We start from the raw sequence: 15245 nt of genomic DNA, 5'->3' as shown, positions 1-15245 counted from the left end.
CAGACAAAAGACTTAGGTCTTCCCAATGTTAAAAATGCATTCAGTGTAAGAATAGTAAAAAAAATTATGATGCTTAATTCAATGATCTTTCTGCATGTATTAGAATGGTGTCTATGATGTCTATGTCATAATTATAGGAAATGTCTTGAAGATCTGTTTTATTACAATCTTGTGGAAAATGATGAAATAGAAAGTGTGTTGACATATAGCAGGATTGATAGCAAGTTTCACTATAGGAAATATATAACCTTGTTCAACAACTGAATTTCTATGACTCTATTAATTCTTGGTATTATGATAGTGTAACAACATTATCTAAATGTTAAGGTAAATCATTTCCACATCTGAATTACTCACTATTTTTAATCATCTGTCTGCTTAGTGGAACATAAGCCTTAGCATGTGAGGATCATGCTTGTCCTGTTTTATGCTAACTTTCCAGGACATAAAAATCACCCTACAGGAGAGTTTATATGAAAGATATTCTAATGATTATTTGGATAAAGAACAACTACATGAAAGCTGGAAACCAGTGAAAATGAAACTCTTCACAAAATCTGCAGGTCACATGGATTTTCTAGTTTTGTTTCCTCAACATTTAATTGCTTCTACACAAATCTACACAATCTCAATTCCAGTTTCTGCATTAGACAGAGTAGACAAATAGGTTCCAAAGCATGCTGCTGCTACTGCTAAGCCACTTCAGTCGTGTCCGACTCTGTGCGACCCCAGAGACAGCAGCCCACCAGGCTCCCCCGTCCCTGGGATTCTCCAGGCAAGAACACTGGAGTGGGTTGCCATTTCCTTCTCCAATGAATGAAAATGGAAAGTGAAAGTGAAGTTGCTCAGTCGTGTTCGACCCTCAGCGACCCCATGGACTGCAGCCCACCAGGCTTCTCCGTCCATGGGATTTTCCAGGCAAGAGTACTGGAGTGGGTTGCCATTGCCTTCTCCGTTCCAAAGCATTAAGTGACTCAAATTCAGTGTACATTTAATATTGTTCTTTAAGGGTACTGATATGTCTGAGCACACTTCTCTAGGTAGTTATCCAAGAAATCAGGCTGATCAGAAGTTGGTCATATTTAACATGTGGATCTGGACGATTGGGTGGAGTTTTCTCCATTCAAGAAAGCTGGGAGAAAAAAACATAGGGAGGACAGTCCCTGAGGAGAGTATTGGGGATGGGCCTAAAATATTGCACAAAATTTTCACTTAAATAACATTGTTCAGGTTTTGATCACCTTGCCACAACCAAAGGTAAGGGAGGCTGGGAAATGTGCTCCCTCTCTAGCCCAGAAATAAGAGAAGAACATGGAATTGAGGACATGGAAATGGGAGAGCCTTTAGTCACGTTTCACTTGAAATAGCAACAAGTTACTGTAAAAGGAAAGAAGTTCCTCCCTTTAGAAGCATGATGTATATTCTTCATGTCATTTTGATGATATGCACACACACTTACATCAGTTTGAGTTTTTTTCTATTTCTTCACAAATTCCAAAGAATTCAAGTTCACACTTCATATTTATATCTTCATAAAGTCATAACTGACTCTGTACTATAGTACTTGTAGCCTCCTAATGTATATTTCCAGCCTAACCTGCTTACAGTTTTTGACTTAACTACTATGATATTCTGTACTAATATTTCTAGTTATATTTCCTGGCACTTGGGTGTGCAATTTGAACTGTAAATAACTTCCTCACATTATTTCTATGTGTGTGTGTTAGTCACTCAGTTGTGTATGACTCTTTGTGACCCCATGGACTGTAACCCACCAGCCTCCTCTGTCAGTGGGACTTCCCAGGCAAGAATATTGGAGTGGGTTGCCATTTCCTTCTCCAGGGCATCTTCCCAACCCAGGAATTGAATCCAAGTCTCCTGCATTGCAGGTGGATTCTTTACTGTTTTAACCACCACATTATTTCTATAAATGAAATTAAATCAACAAAATACTTTTTTAGGTAGAAGGATCTTATTGATGAGTGACAAAGGCTTAGTTATATAATTTTTTGTAGCAATTCCTATTCAAAATCTAAAACATTTGCATTCAAATATGTGGCTCACAGGGCTTCCCAGGTGGTGCTAGTGGTAAAGAACCCATCTGTCAATGGAGGAGACATAAAGACGTGGGTTCAATCTCTGGGTCAGGAAGATCCCCTGGAGGAGGGCATGGCATCCAACTCCAGTATTCTTGCCTGGACAATCCCATTAACAGAGGAACCTGGTGGGCTACAGTCCATTAGTTTGCAAAGAGTTGGACATGACTGAAGTGACTTAGCATGCACTCAGCACATGTGGCTCAGAGGAGACGAAAGTACAAGTTAGTGGAAACCAGTTTGTCTCATTTTTGCGTGTTTACATACTGACTTCATCGTTTTAGTCATTTTCAGAAATGGGAAACTGCACTGGTGTCAAGGATAAGTGGACGTTATTAATGTTGACTATAGAAATTATATTGTAACTGAGTGTAAGTCATAAGAAAGATATTCATGAAGCTTTGTATCTGTTACAGAATTATTTGGTTTAACACTGAAATTTAGAATAAGCTACTCTTTTAGTGAAGATCTGAAACTATATCAAAGCAGAATTTTGGCTGTACTTTCTGGAATTATGATGAACACTTTAAAGAAGGCATCATAAATGGATTTCAGTCTGCAGCTGTTTGATCATAAAGTTTTCAGTGAAGCACAATATCACAATTTCATCAAAATGTCAGTTGGAATTAAGGTCTCTTTCTGACACTGGCAACTTGTGTTAGGAGTGCTGAGAAGTGGGCTCACTGGATGGGTAAACTGTAAACTGCAAGTGGATCCAGAATGGGAACGTTTCATCAGCGGATTTCATCCTTTTCTGCTTGGCTGTGGCCAAATTCATTTAACTGTGGGTAATTTACAGTGGGGCTTTTTCCACATCTGTATTCTACCAGAGTGGAGAAATAGCTCCAGAAAGAATGAAGAGGATGAGCCAAAGTGAAAACAATGCCCAGTTGTGGATGTGTCTGGTGATGAAACGAAAGTCCAGTGCTGTAAAGAACAAGATTATATAGGAACCTGGAATGTTAGGTCCATGAATCAAGGTAAATTGCAAGTAGTCAAACAGGAGATGGCAAGAGTGAACATCGACATTTTAGAAATCAGTGAACAAAAATGGACCAGAATGGGCGAATTTAATGTGGATGACCATTATATCTATTAATGTGGGTAAGAATTCCTTAGGGAAAATGAAGTAGCCTTCATAGTCAACAGAAGAGTCTGAAATGCCATACCTGGGTGCAATCTCAAAAGAAACAAAATGATCTCTTTGTTTCCAAGGCAAACCATTCAATAGCAGAGCATTCCAAGTCTATGCCCCAACCATTAATGCTGAATAAGCTGAAGTTGAATGGTTCTATGAAGACCTACAAGACCTTCTAGAACTAACACACCAAAAAGATATTCTTTTCATCATAGGGGACTAGAATGCAAAAGTAGGAAGTCAAAAGATACCTGGAGTAATGGGCAAGTTTGACCTTGGAGTACAAAACGAAGCAGGGCAAAGGCTAACAGAGTTTTACAGAGAGAACCCATTGGTCATAGCAAACACCCTCTTCCAACAACACAAGAGACGACTCTACACATGGACATTACCAGATGATCAATACCAAAATCATATTGATTATATTCTTTGCAGCCAAAGATGGAGAAGCTCTATATGGTCAGCAAAAACAAGACTGGGAGCTGACTGTGAGTCAGATCATGAACTCCTTATTGCCATATTCAGACTTAAATTGAAGAAAGTAGGGAAAACCACTAGACCATTTAAGTATGACTTAAATCAAATCTCTTATGATTATAAAGGGGAAGTGACAAATAGATTCAAGGGATTAGATCTGAGAGAGTGCCTGAAGAACTATGGACAGAGGTTCATAACATTGTACAGGAGTTCAGCTCAGTTCATTTAGTCGCTCAGTCAAGTCCGACTCTGCAACCCCATGGACTGCAGCATGCCAGGCTTCCCTGTCCATCACCAAATTCCAGAGCTTGCTCAAAGCATTCTTTATAGTCCAACTCTCACATCCATATATGACTACTGGAAAAACCATAGCTTTAACTAGATGGACCTTTGTCAGCAGAGTAATGTCTCTGTTTTTAATAGGTTGGTCATAGCTTTTCTTTCAAGGAGCAAGTGTCTGTTAGTTTCATGGCTGCAGTCACCATCTGCAGTGATTTTGGAGCACCCCAAAATAAACTCTGTCACTGTTTCCATTGTTTCCCCGTCTATTAGAGATGAGCTGATGGGGCTAGATGCCATGATCTTAGTTTTCTGAATGGTGAGCTTTAAGCCAACTTTTTCACTCTCCTCTTTCCCTTTCATCAAGAGGCTCTTAATTCTTCTTTGCTTTCTGCCATAAGGGTGGTGTCATCTGCATATCTGAGGTTATTGATATTTCTCCTGGCAATCTTGATTCCAGCTTGTGCTTCATCCAGCCCAGAATTTCTCCTGATGTACTCTGCATGTAAGTTAAATAAGCAGGGTGACCATATACAGCCTTGACGTACTCCTTTACCTATTTGGAACCAGTCTGTTGTTCCATGTCCAGTTTGAACTGTTGCTTCTTGACCTGTATACAAATTTCTCAGGAGGCAGATCAGGTGGTCTGGTATTCCCATCTCTTTCAGAATTTTCCACAGTTTATTGTGATCCACACAGTCAAAGGCTTTGGCATAGTCAATAAAGCAGAAGTAGATGTTTTCTGGAACTCTCCTGCTTTTTTGATGATCCAGTGGATGTTGACAATTTGATCTCTGGTTCCTCTGCCTTTTCTAAATCCAGCTGGAACATCTGGAAGTTCACGGTTCATGTACTGTTGAAGCCTGGCTTGGGGAATCTTGACATTACTTTACTAGCATATGAGATGAGTGCAATTATAGTAGTTTGAGCATTCTTTGGCATTGCCTTTCTTTGGGAACAAAAGGAAAACCGACCTTTACCAGTCCTGTGGCCACTGCTGAGTTTTCCAAATTTGCTGGCATATTGAATGCAGCACTTTCACAGCATCATCTTTTAGAATTTTAAATAGCTGCACTGGAATTCCATCACCTCCACTAGTTTTGTTCATAGTGGTTCTTCCTAAGGCCCCCTGGACTTCACATGCCAGGATGTCTGGCTCCAGGTCACACCATCATGGTTATCTGGGTCATGAAGATCTTTTTTTGTATAGTTCTTCTGTGTATTGTTGCCACCTCTTTTTAATATCTTCTGCTTCTGCTAGGTCCATACCATTTCTGTCCTTTATTGTGCCCATCTTTGCATGAAATGTTCTCTTTGTATCTCTAGTTTTCTTGAAGTGATCTTTAGTCTTTCCCATTCCATTGTCTTCCTCTATTTCTTTGCATTGATCACTGAGGAAAGCTTTCTTATCTCTCCTGCTATTCTTTGGAACTCTGCATTCAAATGGATATATTTTTCCTCTTCTATTTTGCCGTTTGCATCCTTTCTTTTCTCAGTTATTTGTAAGGCCTCCTCAGACAACCATTTTGCCTTTTTGCATTTCTTTTGCATTTCTTTTCTTGATCACTGCCTCCTGTACAATGGCATGAACCTCCATCCATAGTTCTTCAGGCATTCTGTCTACCTGCTCTAATCCCTTGAATCTATTCTCACTTCCACTGTATAATTGTAAGGGATTTGATTTAGGTCATACCTGAATGGTCTAGTGGTTTTCCTTACTTTCTTCAAATTAAGTCTGAATTCGGCAATAAGGAATTCATTATCTGAGTCACAGTCAGCTCCCAGTCTTGTTTTTGTATTGGTTATCAGCAACCAATTTTTATTGTGTGTTGGTTTTCCTGGGGTCCCCAAGGAAATCTTAGATATTTTTGATAAGAAAATCATGAATTCTTTCTTTGTAAATCTGGCATGTGTATTGGGTTTAAAAATTTTATTCACCAGCAACTAAATTTGTTGAACACAAATTATGGGGAGGTTAAATAGGGAAAAGTTGCAACACAATATGTTTTTATTTGCATGCTGGCAAATGAGAATTTTTATTTTGTTTCAACATCAGGTGAGCGATAACCCATCCCACAAATGTGAGTGCAAGGATACAGAGTGCATGAAGAGAAGTCAATATGAGCTTTTAGGTAATAGCAATTATTACGTCAAGACAGTACTGAGCTCTTTCATTTACATATGCTGGTACTTTCCTGCTTGACATTGGTCACAGAAGTTAAAAGAAGCAAGAACTTCACTGCACATCCCCAAATCAGCTGCCCAAAGAATTTAAGGTCAGAATATTGAAGGAATCACTACAGTGATATTAGACTTGGCTTTTTTTTTTTCTAGACATGGTAACTCTACTATCAACCATTTTTCCATCCTAGGAATAATACAATTTGTTCTGGGAAATTTTGCCAATGGCTTCATAGCCCTGGTGAACTGCATTGACTGGGTCAAGAGACAAAAAATCTCCTCAACTGATGTGATTGTCACTGCTATGGCAGTCTCCAGAATTGTTTTGTTCTGTGTAATGTTAATACATTGGTATTATATTTTGCTTCATCCAGCTTTATATAGTCTAAAAGTAAGAACTATTTTTCATGTTGCCTGGACAATAAGCAATCATTATAGCACCTGGCTTGCTACTAGCCTCAGTATATTTTATTTGTTGAAGATAGTCAATTTCTCCAGCCTAACTTTTCTTCACCTGAAGTGGAGAGTTAAAAGTATAGTTCTCATGATGCTTCTGGGAACTTCATTCATTTTGGTTTTACAAGTTGTAGTTATAAGCGTAAGTGGGACTATGCAGAGAAGTGAATTTGAAGGAAACTTCACACAGAAGACCAAACTCAGGGATATTTTATGGCTTTCACATGTGACCCTGCTCATTCTAGGAAACCTCACACCCTTTACTATGTTCTTAATATCTTTTCTGCTACCAATCTTTTCCCTGTGGAAACATCTCAGGAAGATGCAGCTCAATGGCAAAGGATTCCAAGATCCCTGTACGAAGGTCCACATAAAAGCCATGCAAACTGTCATCTCCTTTCTCTTGCTATTTGCCTTTTACTTTCTGGTTCTAATAATATCAATCTGGAGGCCTAAAAAACTGCATGAGGAACCATTTCTCTTGCTTTTCCCAACAGTCAAAGTCATCTATCCTTCAGTCCACTCATTTATCCTGATTTGGGGAAACAGAAAGTTAACACAGGCCTTTCTGTTGTTTCTGTGGCAGCTGGGGTGCTGGCTGAAAGAGAGAAAATAGGTGGGTATCATGTGTCTTCTAGCAAAAAATGAATTGATGGAGTCTGTAACATTTTATACTTTCTACTCCTTTCTTAATTCTGTATGTCATTGAGTAATACCCACAGGTTTACCTAGAAAAGTTTTTCACCAAAGCTTATTACAAAAAGTGTATTTTTGTGTGTGTTTAAGAAAATGGTGTTTACTTTACCATTAACTAAGATTTTTCAGGTAAGCAATACAATTTTACAAAATATTGTGCAATTGATCAGGGTGATGAAGCATTGTGTTTTTCACATATATCCATTGTTCGGATGGTAACAACTCTGAATTTTAAATTACACACTGAGGATGTATGGATGTCAGATTTAGACTATAAAGAAAGCTGAGCACTGAAGAATTGATACTTCTGAACTGTGGTGTTGGAGAAGACTCCTGAGATTCCCTTGGACTTCAAGGATATCCAACCAGTCCATCCCAAAGAAAATCAGTCCTGAATATTCATTGGAAGGACTGATGCTGAAGCTTGGCCACCTGATGAGAAGAGCTGACTCATTTGAAAAGACCCTGATGCCGGGAAAGATTGAAGGCAGAAGGAGAAGGGGGTAACAGAAGATGAGATGGTTGGATGGCATCACCAACTTGATGGACATGAGTTTGAGTAAGCTCTGGGAGTTGATGATGGACAGGGAAGTCTGGCGTGCTACAGTCCTTGGGGTTGCAAAGAGTCAGACATGACTGAGTGACTGAAGTGAACTGAACTGATGTATGTTTGGGATAGATATTATTTCATCATGGATTCTTACTTCATAGTCAATAGAGAGTAATTAGAAATGTTGTTAGGAAAGGAGAATCACCTTAAATTCAAAAGTAATAAACATTTTGTGTATATTATATATGTGTGTAATAAATTTCACTGAAGAATATTAGATTTTTATAAGTAGGCTAAAATCTTAGGAAAAAATGAAATCCTAAGATAGGGGTGAGCTTCCCTGGTAGGTCAGACAGTAATGAATCTGTCTGCAATGCAGAGAGACCCACGTTTGATCCCTGGGTCTGGAAAATCACCTGGAGAAGGAAACAGCAACCCACTCCAGTATTCTTGGTTGGAGAATTCCATGGACAGAGGAGCCTGGCGGGCCCCAGTCCATGGGGTCACAAAGAGTAAGACACGACTGAGGGACTAACACTTCCGTGATAGGGGTGAAGAAGAAAAAAATAATCATGACTTGTTTTTAATGCTGTAGCGTTATCACACTCAGGAAAATAATTTCTTACAATTTTTGTATTATGATTAAAACTATATAATGAAATATTAATACATTTAATATATAATAGAAATTTTGTACCTTAGAGAATTTTTGTACTGTGTATCAGGATACATGTATACGAATGTCCCTGTCATTATTGTTCTGAGTAACTAGAGTTAAGACATCACCTGGACTTCCATCATTGGTAAGATGGATATAATAGAATGCTGGTATAAAATAATGTTATACAGCAATGAAATAAAAAATAGAGCTACATGATGTCAGTAGAATTTATATAACAAAAGATCAACAAATTAGAGCTATATAGATAATAATGCACATTGGAAATTGAGGAGAAATATCAAGATTAAAAAATTCACTGGAATTCCAGACATACAAAGTTAAAAAATAGGTTGATGATAGTTTCTGAAGCATTACATTAGTGACAAAACTCTGAAGTAAAACAAATTAGTGATTACTATAGCAATTGGGAGTGTATGGAGGGTGGAGAGAGAAGAGAAATAGTATCAATAGAAAGGAATATATGGGGGAGGGTCTAGATACCTGGTGAAATTCTGTATTATGAGTCAAATGTGAAAGGGGTATTAACACTATAATTTTTTGATTCCTATGTATTTGTATTTCCTTTTAATCTCTATAGGTATTATGTTTTACAATAATGAATATGTATATAAAGCAGAAAAAGAAATTATTAAAAATAATATTAACCTGAAACCACATATGGTAGTATGAAGCCTGAGTTAAAATTTAAAAATAATTTTAATTAATAGAAAAAAGGAAGACATGATACAAGAATTATAAATCCACATTATTTGTGCTTTTTAAAAAATTATTAATTTTAATTGAAGGATAATTGCTCCACAATATTGTGTTGGTTTCTGCCATGCATCAGCATGAATCAGCCATAGGTATACATGTGTTTTCTCCTTCTTGAACCTTCCTTCCAGCTCCCATTAAAATCTCAAATTCAAAATATCTTAGTTTTCCTAGACACTTTTTGTTTTTTTCAAATACCCACTCACTCCCGGGTGGTGCTAGTAGTAAAGAATCTGCCTGCCAATGCAGGAGACTCAAGAGACATGGGTTCAGTCTCTGGGTTGGGAAGATCCCCTGGAGTAAGGAATGGCAATCCACTCCCGTATTCTTGCCTGGAAAATCCCATGGACAGAGGAGCCTGATGGGCTACAGTCCATGGTGTTGCAGAAAGTTGGACACAACTGAGCACACACAGACACACACACATTTTGAGAGCAAAATTTAGTGAATTTCCTATGAACTAAACCTAAATATAAAAAATATGATAGTTTATCTTAAAATTAAATAACAATTTTGTGCTTCCATCTATAATCAATCACACACTAAGAATGTGTGTGCGTGTGTATGTGTATGTACACGTGTATTGATGCATATGTTTTTGTTGTTATAAATTTTTTAGTTCCTTGTTAGGGAAAAAAAGACATAGACAGGTAAATTTGTTACAACTCAATACAGGTTCAGTGGAATGTTTGAAAATGTTTGTGCGTATGTTGTTGTACTTTGACTGCTTAATAAATTACCTAGATTTAATCACAGTAGCTAGAAATATAAATAAGCAGGTGAGAGAACTTAGCTTGCTAATGATGGTATTAAAATATGAAAGAAGATTGTATAGTGTATTATTGTATATATATTTTTTCATTTCCATATGAAAATTCAATAAAAACAAAGTACTGTTTGAGGTAACTTTAGCCATAATTGTCAGAATGTAAGTAAAGGAAAAAAACAGCAAGTAAATCATTAGAGTATGTCAGTTTGACGTTGTTCTTGATGACGTAGTAGGTAAAGATAGTCTTTCATGCTAGCTCTGATGCTGAGAATGACTGAAGTACCTAATAGGAAAGATTGGCTAGTGTTCACCTGTCACAGTGAATTTTGCCACTGTGGAAACTGGATGATATCACATCTATTAGAGTTCTCCCATTTCACTGCTGACATCATCATCATCACGAACTATGTCATTTAGTGATGCTTATAAATGTAACTTGGACAGTATCTAAGTAATTTCCTAAAGATTAACATTGTCTTAGCCTCAGATCAGATCAGATCAGTCACTCAGTCGTGTCTGACTCTTTGCGACCCCATGAATCGCAGCATGCCAGGCCTCCCTGACCATCACCAACTCCCGGAGTTCACTGAGACTCACATCCATCGAGTCAGTGATGCCATCCAGCCATCTCATCCTCTGTCGTCCCCTTCTCCTCATGCCCCCAATCCCTCCCAGCATCAGAGTCTTTTCCAATGAGTCAACTCTTCGCATGAGGTGGCCAAAGTATTGGAGTTTCAGCTTCAGCATCATTCCTTCCAAAGAAATCCCAGGGCTGATCTCCTTCAGAATGGACTGGTTGGATCTCCTTGCAGTCCAAGGGACTCTCAAGAGTCTTCTCCAATACCACAATTCAAAAGCATCAGTTCTTCGGCGCTCAGCCTTTTTCACAGTCCAACTCTCACATCCATACATGACCACAGGAAAAACCATAGCCTTGACTAGACAAACCTTTGTTGGCAAAGTAATGTGTCTGCTTTTGAATATGCTGTCTAGGTTGGTCATAACTTTTCTTCTAAGGAGTAAGCGTCTTTTAATTTCATGGCTGCAGTCACCATCTGCAGTGATTTTGGAGCCCAGAAAAATAAAGTCTGACACTGTTTCCACTGTTTCCCCATCTATTTCCCATGAAGTGATGTCTTAGCCTAGTGAAGAAAAAAAATTAAGTCAAAATGAGTATATTTATAAATTAAATTTTTTAGTTTAAAATGTATTACTTGCACAAATTATTTCATTTACTAAATTAAATTCCTTTAATAAAAAAGATAAACTAAATAACCTTTATGAACAAGCTCTTAACAGAGGGCTTTAGAGTGTACTCCAGTATTCTTGCCTGAAGAATCCCATGGAGAGAGGGCTACGGTCCATAGGGTCACAAAGAGTTGGACATGACCAAAATGATTGAGCACACGTAGCATGCATATAGGATGGTGTCACTGTCATCAATGTATATAGTTTGCTCATTTGAATGGTGTTTTGAGATCACGTTTTATTCCTTGACTTTCCCCATAATGACAGACAAGCTGTTATCCGAGGAAAGTTACTCACATTATCTCTAGTAAATGAGGTTTTTGAGAAGCAAATATGATGTCAAAGACAAGAATATTTGTAATATATAGGGATATATCTAGCAAATGCTGATTGCTGCTGCTAAGTCACTTCAGTCGTGTCCGACTCTGTGCGACCCCATAGACGGCAGCCCACCAGGCTCCCCCATCCCTGGGATTCTCCAGGCAAGAACACTGGAGTGGGTTGCCATTTCCTTCTCCAATGCATGAAAGTGAAAAGTGAAAATGAAGTCTCTCAGTTGTGTCCGACCCTCAGTGACCCCATGGACTGCAGCCTTCCAGGCTCCTCCGTCCATGGGATTTTCCAGGCAAGAGTACTGGAGTGGGGTGCCATTGCCTTCTTCTAAATGCTGATTACTATTATTATAATCATCAAAATGAAGATTATTCTGGTAAAAATAGTATGTTTCCTTTAAACTTCAATTACTGAGATTCACTTGTATAAGTTTATTTTTTTATTTAAATTTATTTATTTTAATTATTATGAATTATTTTCAGTTGCCTACCTTCCTTCACCTAGACCAAGTTGAATTATTGTTACTTTTTACATGTTTTCTTCTTTGGCTCTATAGTCAATTAAGGCTGCTGATTACAAAGATGATGATAAAATTTCATTCCTAAAATCACAATTTTAATTCTGAAAAATGGCTCTTAGAAACTCCTACTTGGGGGTTTTCATGCTTTTTAAAATTATTTTAGGGAACTCAGAGGTGAAACTTTGGTAGAGAATCTTTCTTGATCACCATTTAAGTAAACCAAATTCTATTCTTTCATACATATTATAACAAAATATTGCATCAGACATTATAATAAAAGAAGAAATAGTCACTCTTGTTGGCAGGGAAATCACATACTAAGTCATTTTAAAGGAATTTAAATGTTTTTCAGTGTTAGCTGAGGACCAGTGTGATAATAGAAGCTGGCATTTATTGGAATGGAAAGGAAACCACAATAAAAACAAAAAAGTACTTCAAAACTATCAGTTCTCAACCATTAATCATCAGTAGTGGTATTTGGGATGGGAGTTTTTTTTCACTCAGAAGAAATGTGAAACATACAAGATAAGGACTCTATTTTTTTTAATCTATGAAATTCATAGTTGGCATTTGGGGAAATGCATTGATTGGAATAATGAACTGAAGCAACTGGGAAGACACTGGAAAATCAACTTCATTAACCTCATTCTCACTAGCTTACCCATAAGTAGGTTATGTTTCTTAATCTTAGTACTGATTGATTAATATCTACTTTGATGCTCTACGCAGAGCTACATAACACTGATCAAACAGGGAAAAATAATATTCAATTTTGTGTAATGATCCACCACTTGAGTGTCTTGTTTGACATATGCCTCAGCATCCTCTCTTTCCTGAAGATAGCTACTTTTTCCCATCCTCTTATTCTGTGGTTAAAGTGGCAGCTTTGTAATTTCAAGGCAGACTCAGAAAGTATTTCAATTTCATTTCCTAAAATGAGAGCTAGATCTCATAGTGCATGGTTTCAGGAATAGAACTCAGTTCCTGGGTGACTAAAAATAGTAGCAATTGTCCAATGTTGCCCACTTATTCAGCTCTCCAATTCCACCCTTTATTCCACATATAAAATTTACAAATAGATCCTGATTCTGTCTAAAAATAGTATATAGGGTTTTTGTGCTTTAAAAAAAAAAAACAGTTCAATTTTTCTCTTTGTAAAAAAAAAAAAGAAAGAAAGTTTCCAGCACTATAGTAGATGTCTGTTTTGCATTACAAATCACCTCAAGATCCTAATGATTATCCTGATAATGTAGAGCATAATTATGATCAAGCTTGATCAAATTATTTAAGCTTTCACTGTGCATCCTCTGCACTGGGTTTCAAAATTTTCCTCACTAACAACAAAAGTTGATGAACACAAATTATGAAGAGGTAGACAGGGGAAATTTTGTAAAACGATGAGTCCTTATTTGCATCTGGCAAATGAGAATTCATATTTTACTTCAAAGTCACTTATGAAGTAATCCATCCCATAGTAGGGCACAAAGTATATGAAGAGAGCTAATTTGAGCTGCTAGGGAATAGCAGTGTTTTTCATCGAGATGTCATTGAGCTCTTCCAATATTATTGCCTGGTGCTTTTCTGCTTGACATTCATCACAGAGTTTGAAAGAAATAAGAACTTCACTGCACAACCAGAAATCAACTTCATAAAGAATTTAAGGTCAGAATATCGAAGGAATCGCAACAGTGACATTAGACTTGGATTTTTTAGACATGATAACTTTAATATCGAGCATTATTTCCATTCTAATCATGACAGAATTTGTTCTGGGAAATTTTGTGTATGGTTTCATAGCACTGGTGAACTGCAATGACTGGCTCAGGAAACAAAAGGTCTCCTTAGCTGATGGGATTCTCACTGCTCTGGCAGTCTGCAGAATTGTTTTGCTCTGGACAATATTAATAAATTGGTATGCAACTATGTATAATCCAGCTCTATATAGTTTAAGAATTGTTATCCGTGTTGCCTGGACAGTAAGCAACCATTTTAGTAACTGGCTTGCTACTAGCCTCAGTATATTTTATTTGTTCAAGATAGCTAATTTCTCCAGCCTAATTTTTCTTCACCTGAAGTGGAGAGTTAAAAGTGTAGTTCTCATGATGATGTTGGGGACTGCAGTGATTTTGTTTTTTCAAGTTGCAGTGTTAAGTATAGATGAGACTATTCAGACAAGTGAATATGAAAGAAACATCACTGAGAAGACCAAATTAAGGGACATTTTACACCTTTCAAATATGACCCTGCTCACACTAACAAACTTCATACCCTTCACTATGTCTCTGATATCTTTTCTGCTGCTAATCTTTTTCCTGTGGAAACATCTCAGGAAGATGCAGCTCAACGGCAAAAGATCCCAAGATCCCAGCACCAAGGTCCACATAAAAGCCATGCAAACTGTCATCTCCTTTCTTTTCCTGTTTGCCACTTACATGCTGACTGTAATTTTAACAATTTGGAATTCTAATGAGCTGCAGAAGGAACTGGTCCAAAGGCTTTTCCAGGCTCTTGCAATCACATATCCTTCAATACACTCATTTATCCTGATTTGGACAAACAGGAAATTAACACAGACCTTTCTGTCATTTCTGTGGCAGCCAAGATGCTGGCTAAAAGTAAAAGGAACTAGGTAGAGACATATATCTTCTTGCAGAAAATTAAAGGATAAAGTCTGTTACATTTTATATTTTCTTCTGCTTTTTGAAAAAATGTGTTATAATTGAGTAAATATCCAAAGGTTTACCTAGAAAAGTCTTTTACCCAAGCTAATAACAAAAAGTGTCTTTGTGTGTGTTTATGAAAGATATAAGAAAGATGATAAAATTGCATTCTTGCATTCTAAGTGACTTCATTCATGTCTGACTCATTGAGACCCTGTGGACTGTAGCCTGCCAGGCTCCTCTGTCTCTGGATTTTCCAGGCAAGAATACTGGAATGGGTTGCCATTTCCTTCTCCAGGGGATCTTTCCAACCCACAGATTGAATCCTAGTCTCCTGCGTCTCCTGAAATGGCAAGTGGGTTCTTTACCATTAGCCCCATCTAGGAAGTCCTGATAACAATATTACC

At 37.5% G+C, this 15245-nt stretch overlaps 1 protein-coding gene and 1 pseudogene across 2 annotated transcripts; both read left to right on the top strand.

Annotated features, from left to right (window-relative positions):
* The first annotated feature begins 319 nt into the window (after positions 1–319).
* LOC113893426 lies at positions 320–7412 on the top strand (annotated as a pseudogene). The gene is made up of 2 exons (XR_003511305.1): positions 320–327; positions 6325–7412. The product of XR_003511305.1 is annotated as a taste receptor type 2 member 31-like (transcript).
* Positions 7413–13893: 6481 nt separating this feature from the next.
* LOC113893640 (taste receptor type 2 member 31-like) lies at positions 13894–14811 on the top strand. The gene has a single exon (XM_027543537.1). The coding sequence runs from the start codon at positions 13894–13896 to the stop codon at positions 14809–14811; it is 918 nt and encodes a 305-aa protein (XP_027399338.1).
* The last annotated feature ends 434 nt before the right edge of the window (positions 14812–15245 follow it).

Source organism: Bos indicus x Bos taurus, chromosome 5 (assembly GCF_003369695.1).
Source record: "Bos indicus x Bos taurus breed Angus x Brahman F1 hybrid chromosome 5, Bos_hybrid_MaternalHap_v2.0, whole genome shotgun sequence".
Classification (NCBI taxonomy): Eukaryota; Metazoa; Chordata; class Mammalia; order Artiodactyla; family Bovidae; genus Bos; species Bos indicus x Bos taurus.
This window is presented reverse-complemented; position numbering and strand designations above follow the sequence as displayed.

Excerpts from the sequence above, each read along its gene's own strand:
- LOC113893640 (XM_027543537.1), top strand. The coding sequence starts at position 13,894 with ATGATAACTTTAATATCGAGCATTATTTCCATTCTAATCATGACAGAA.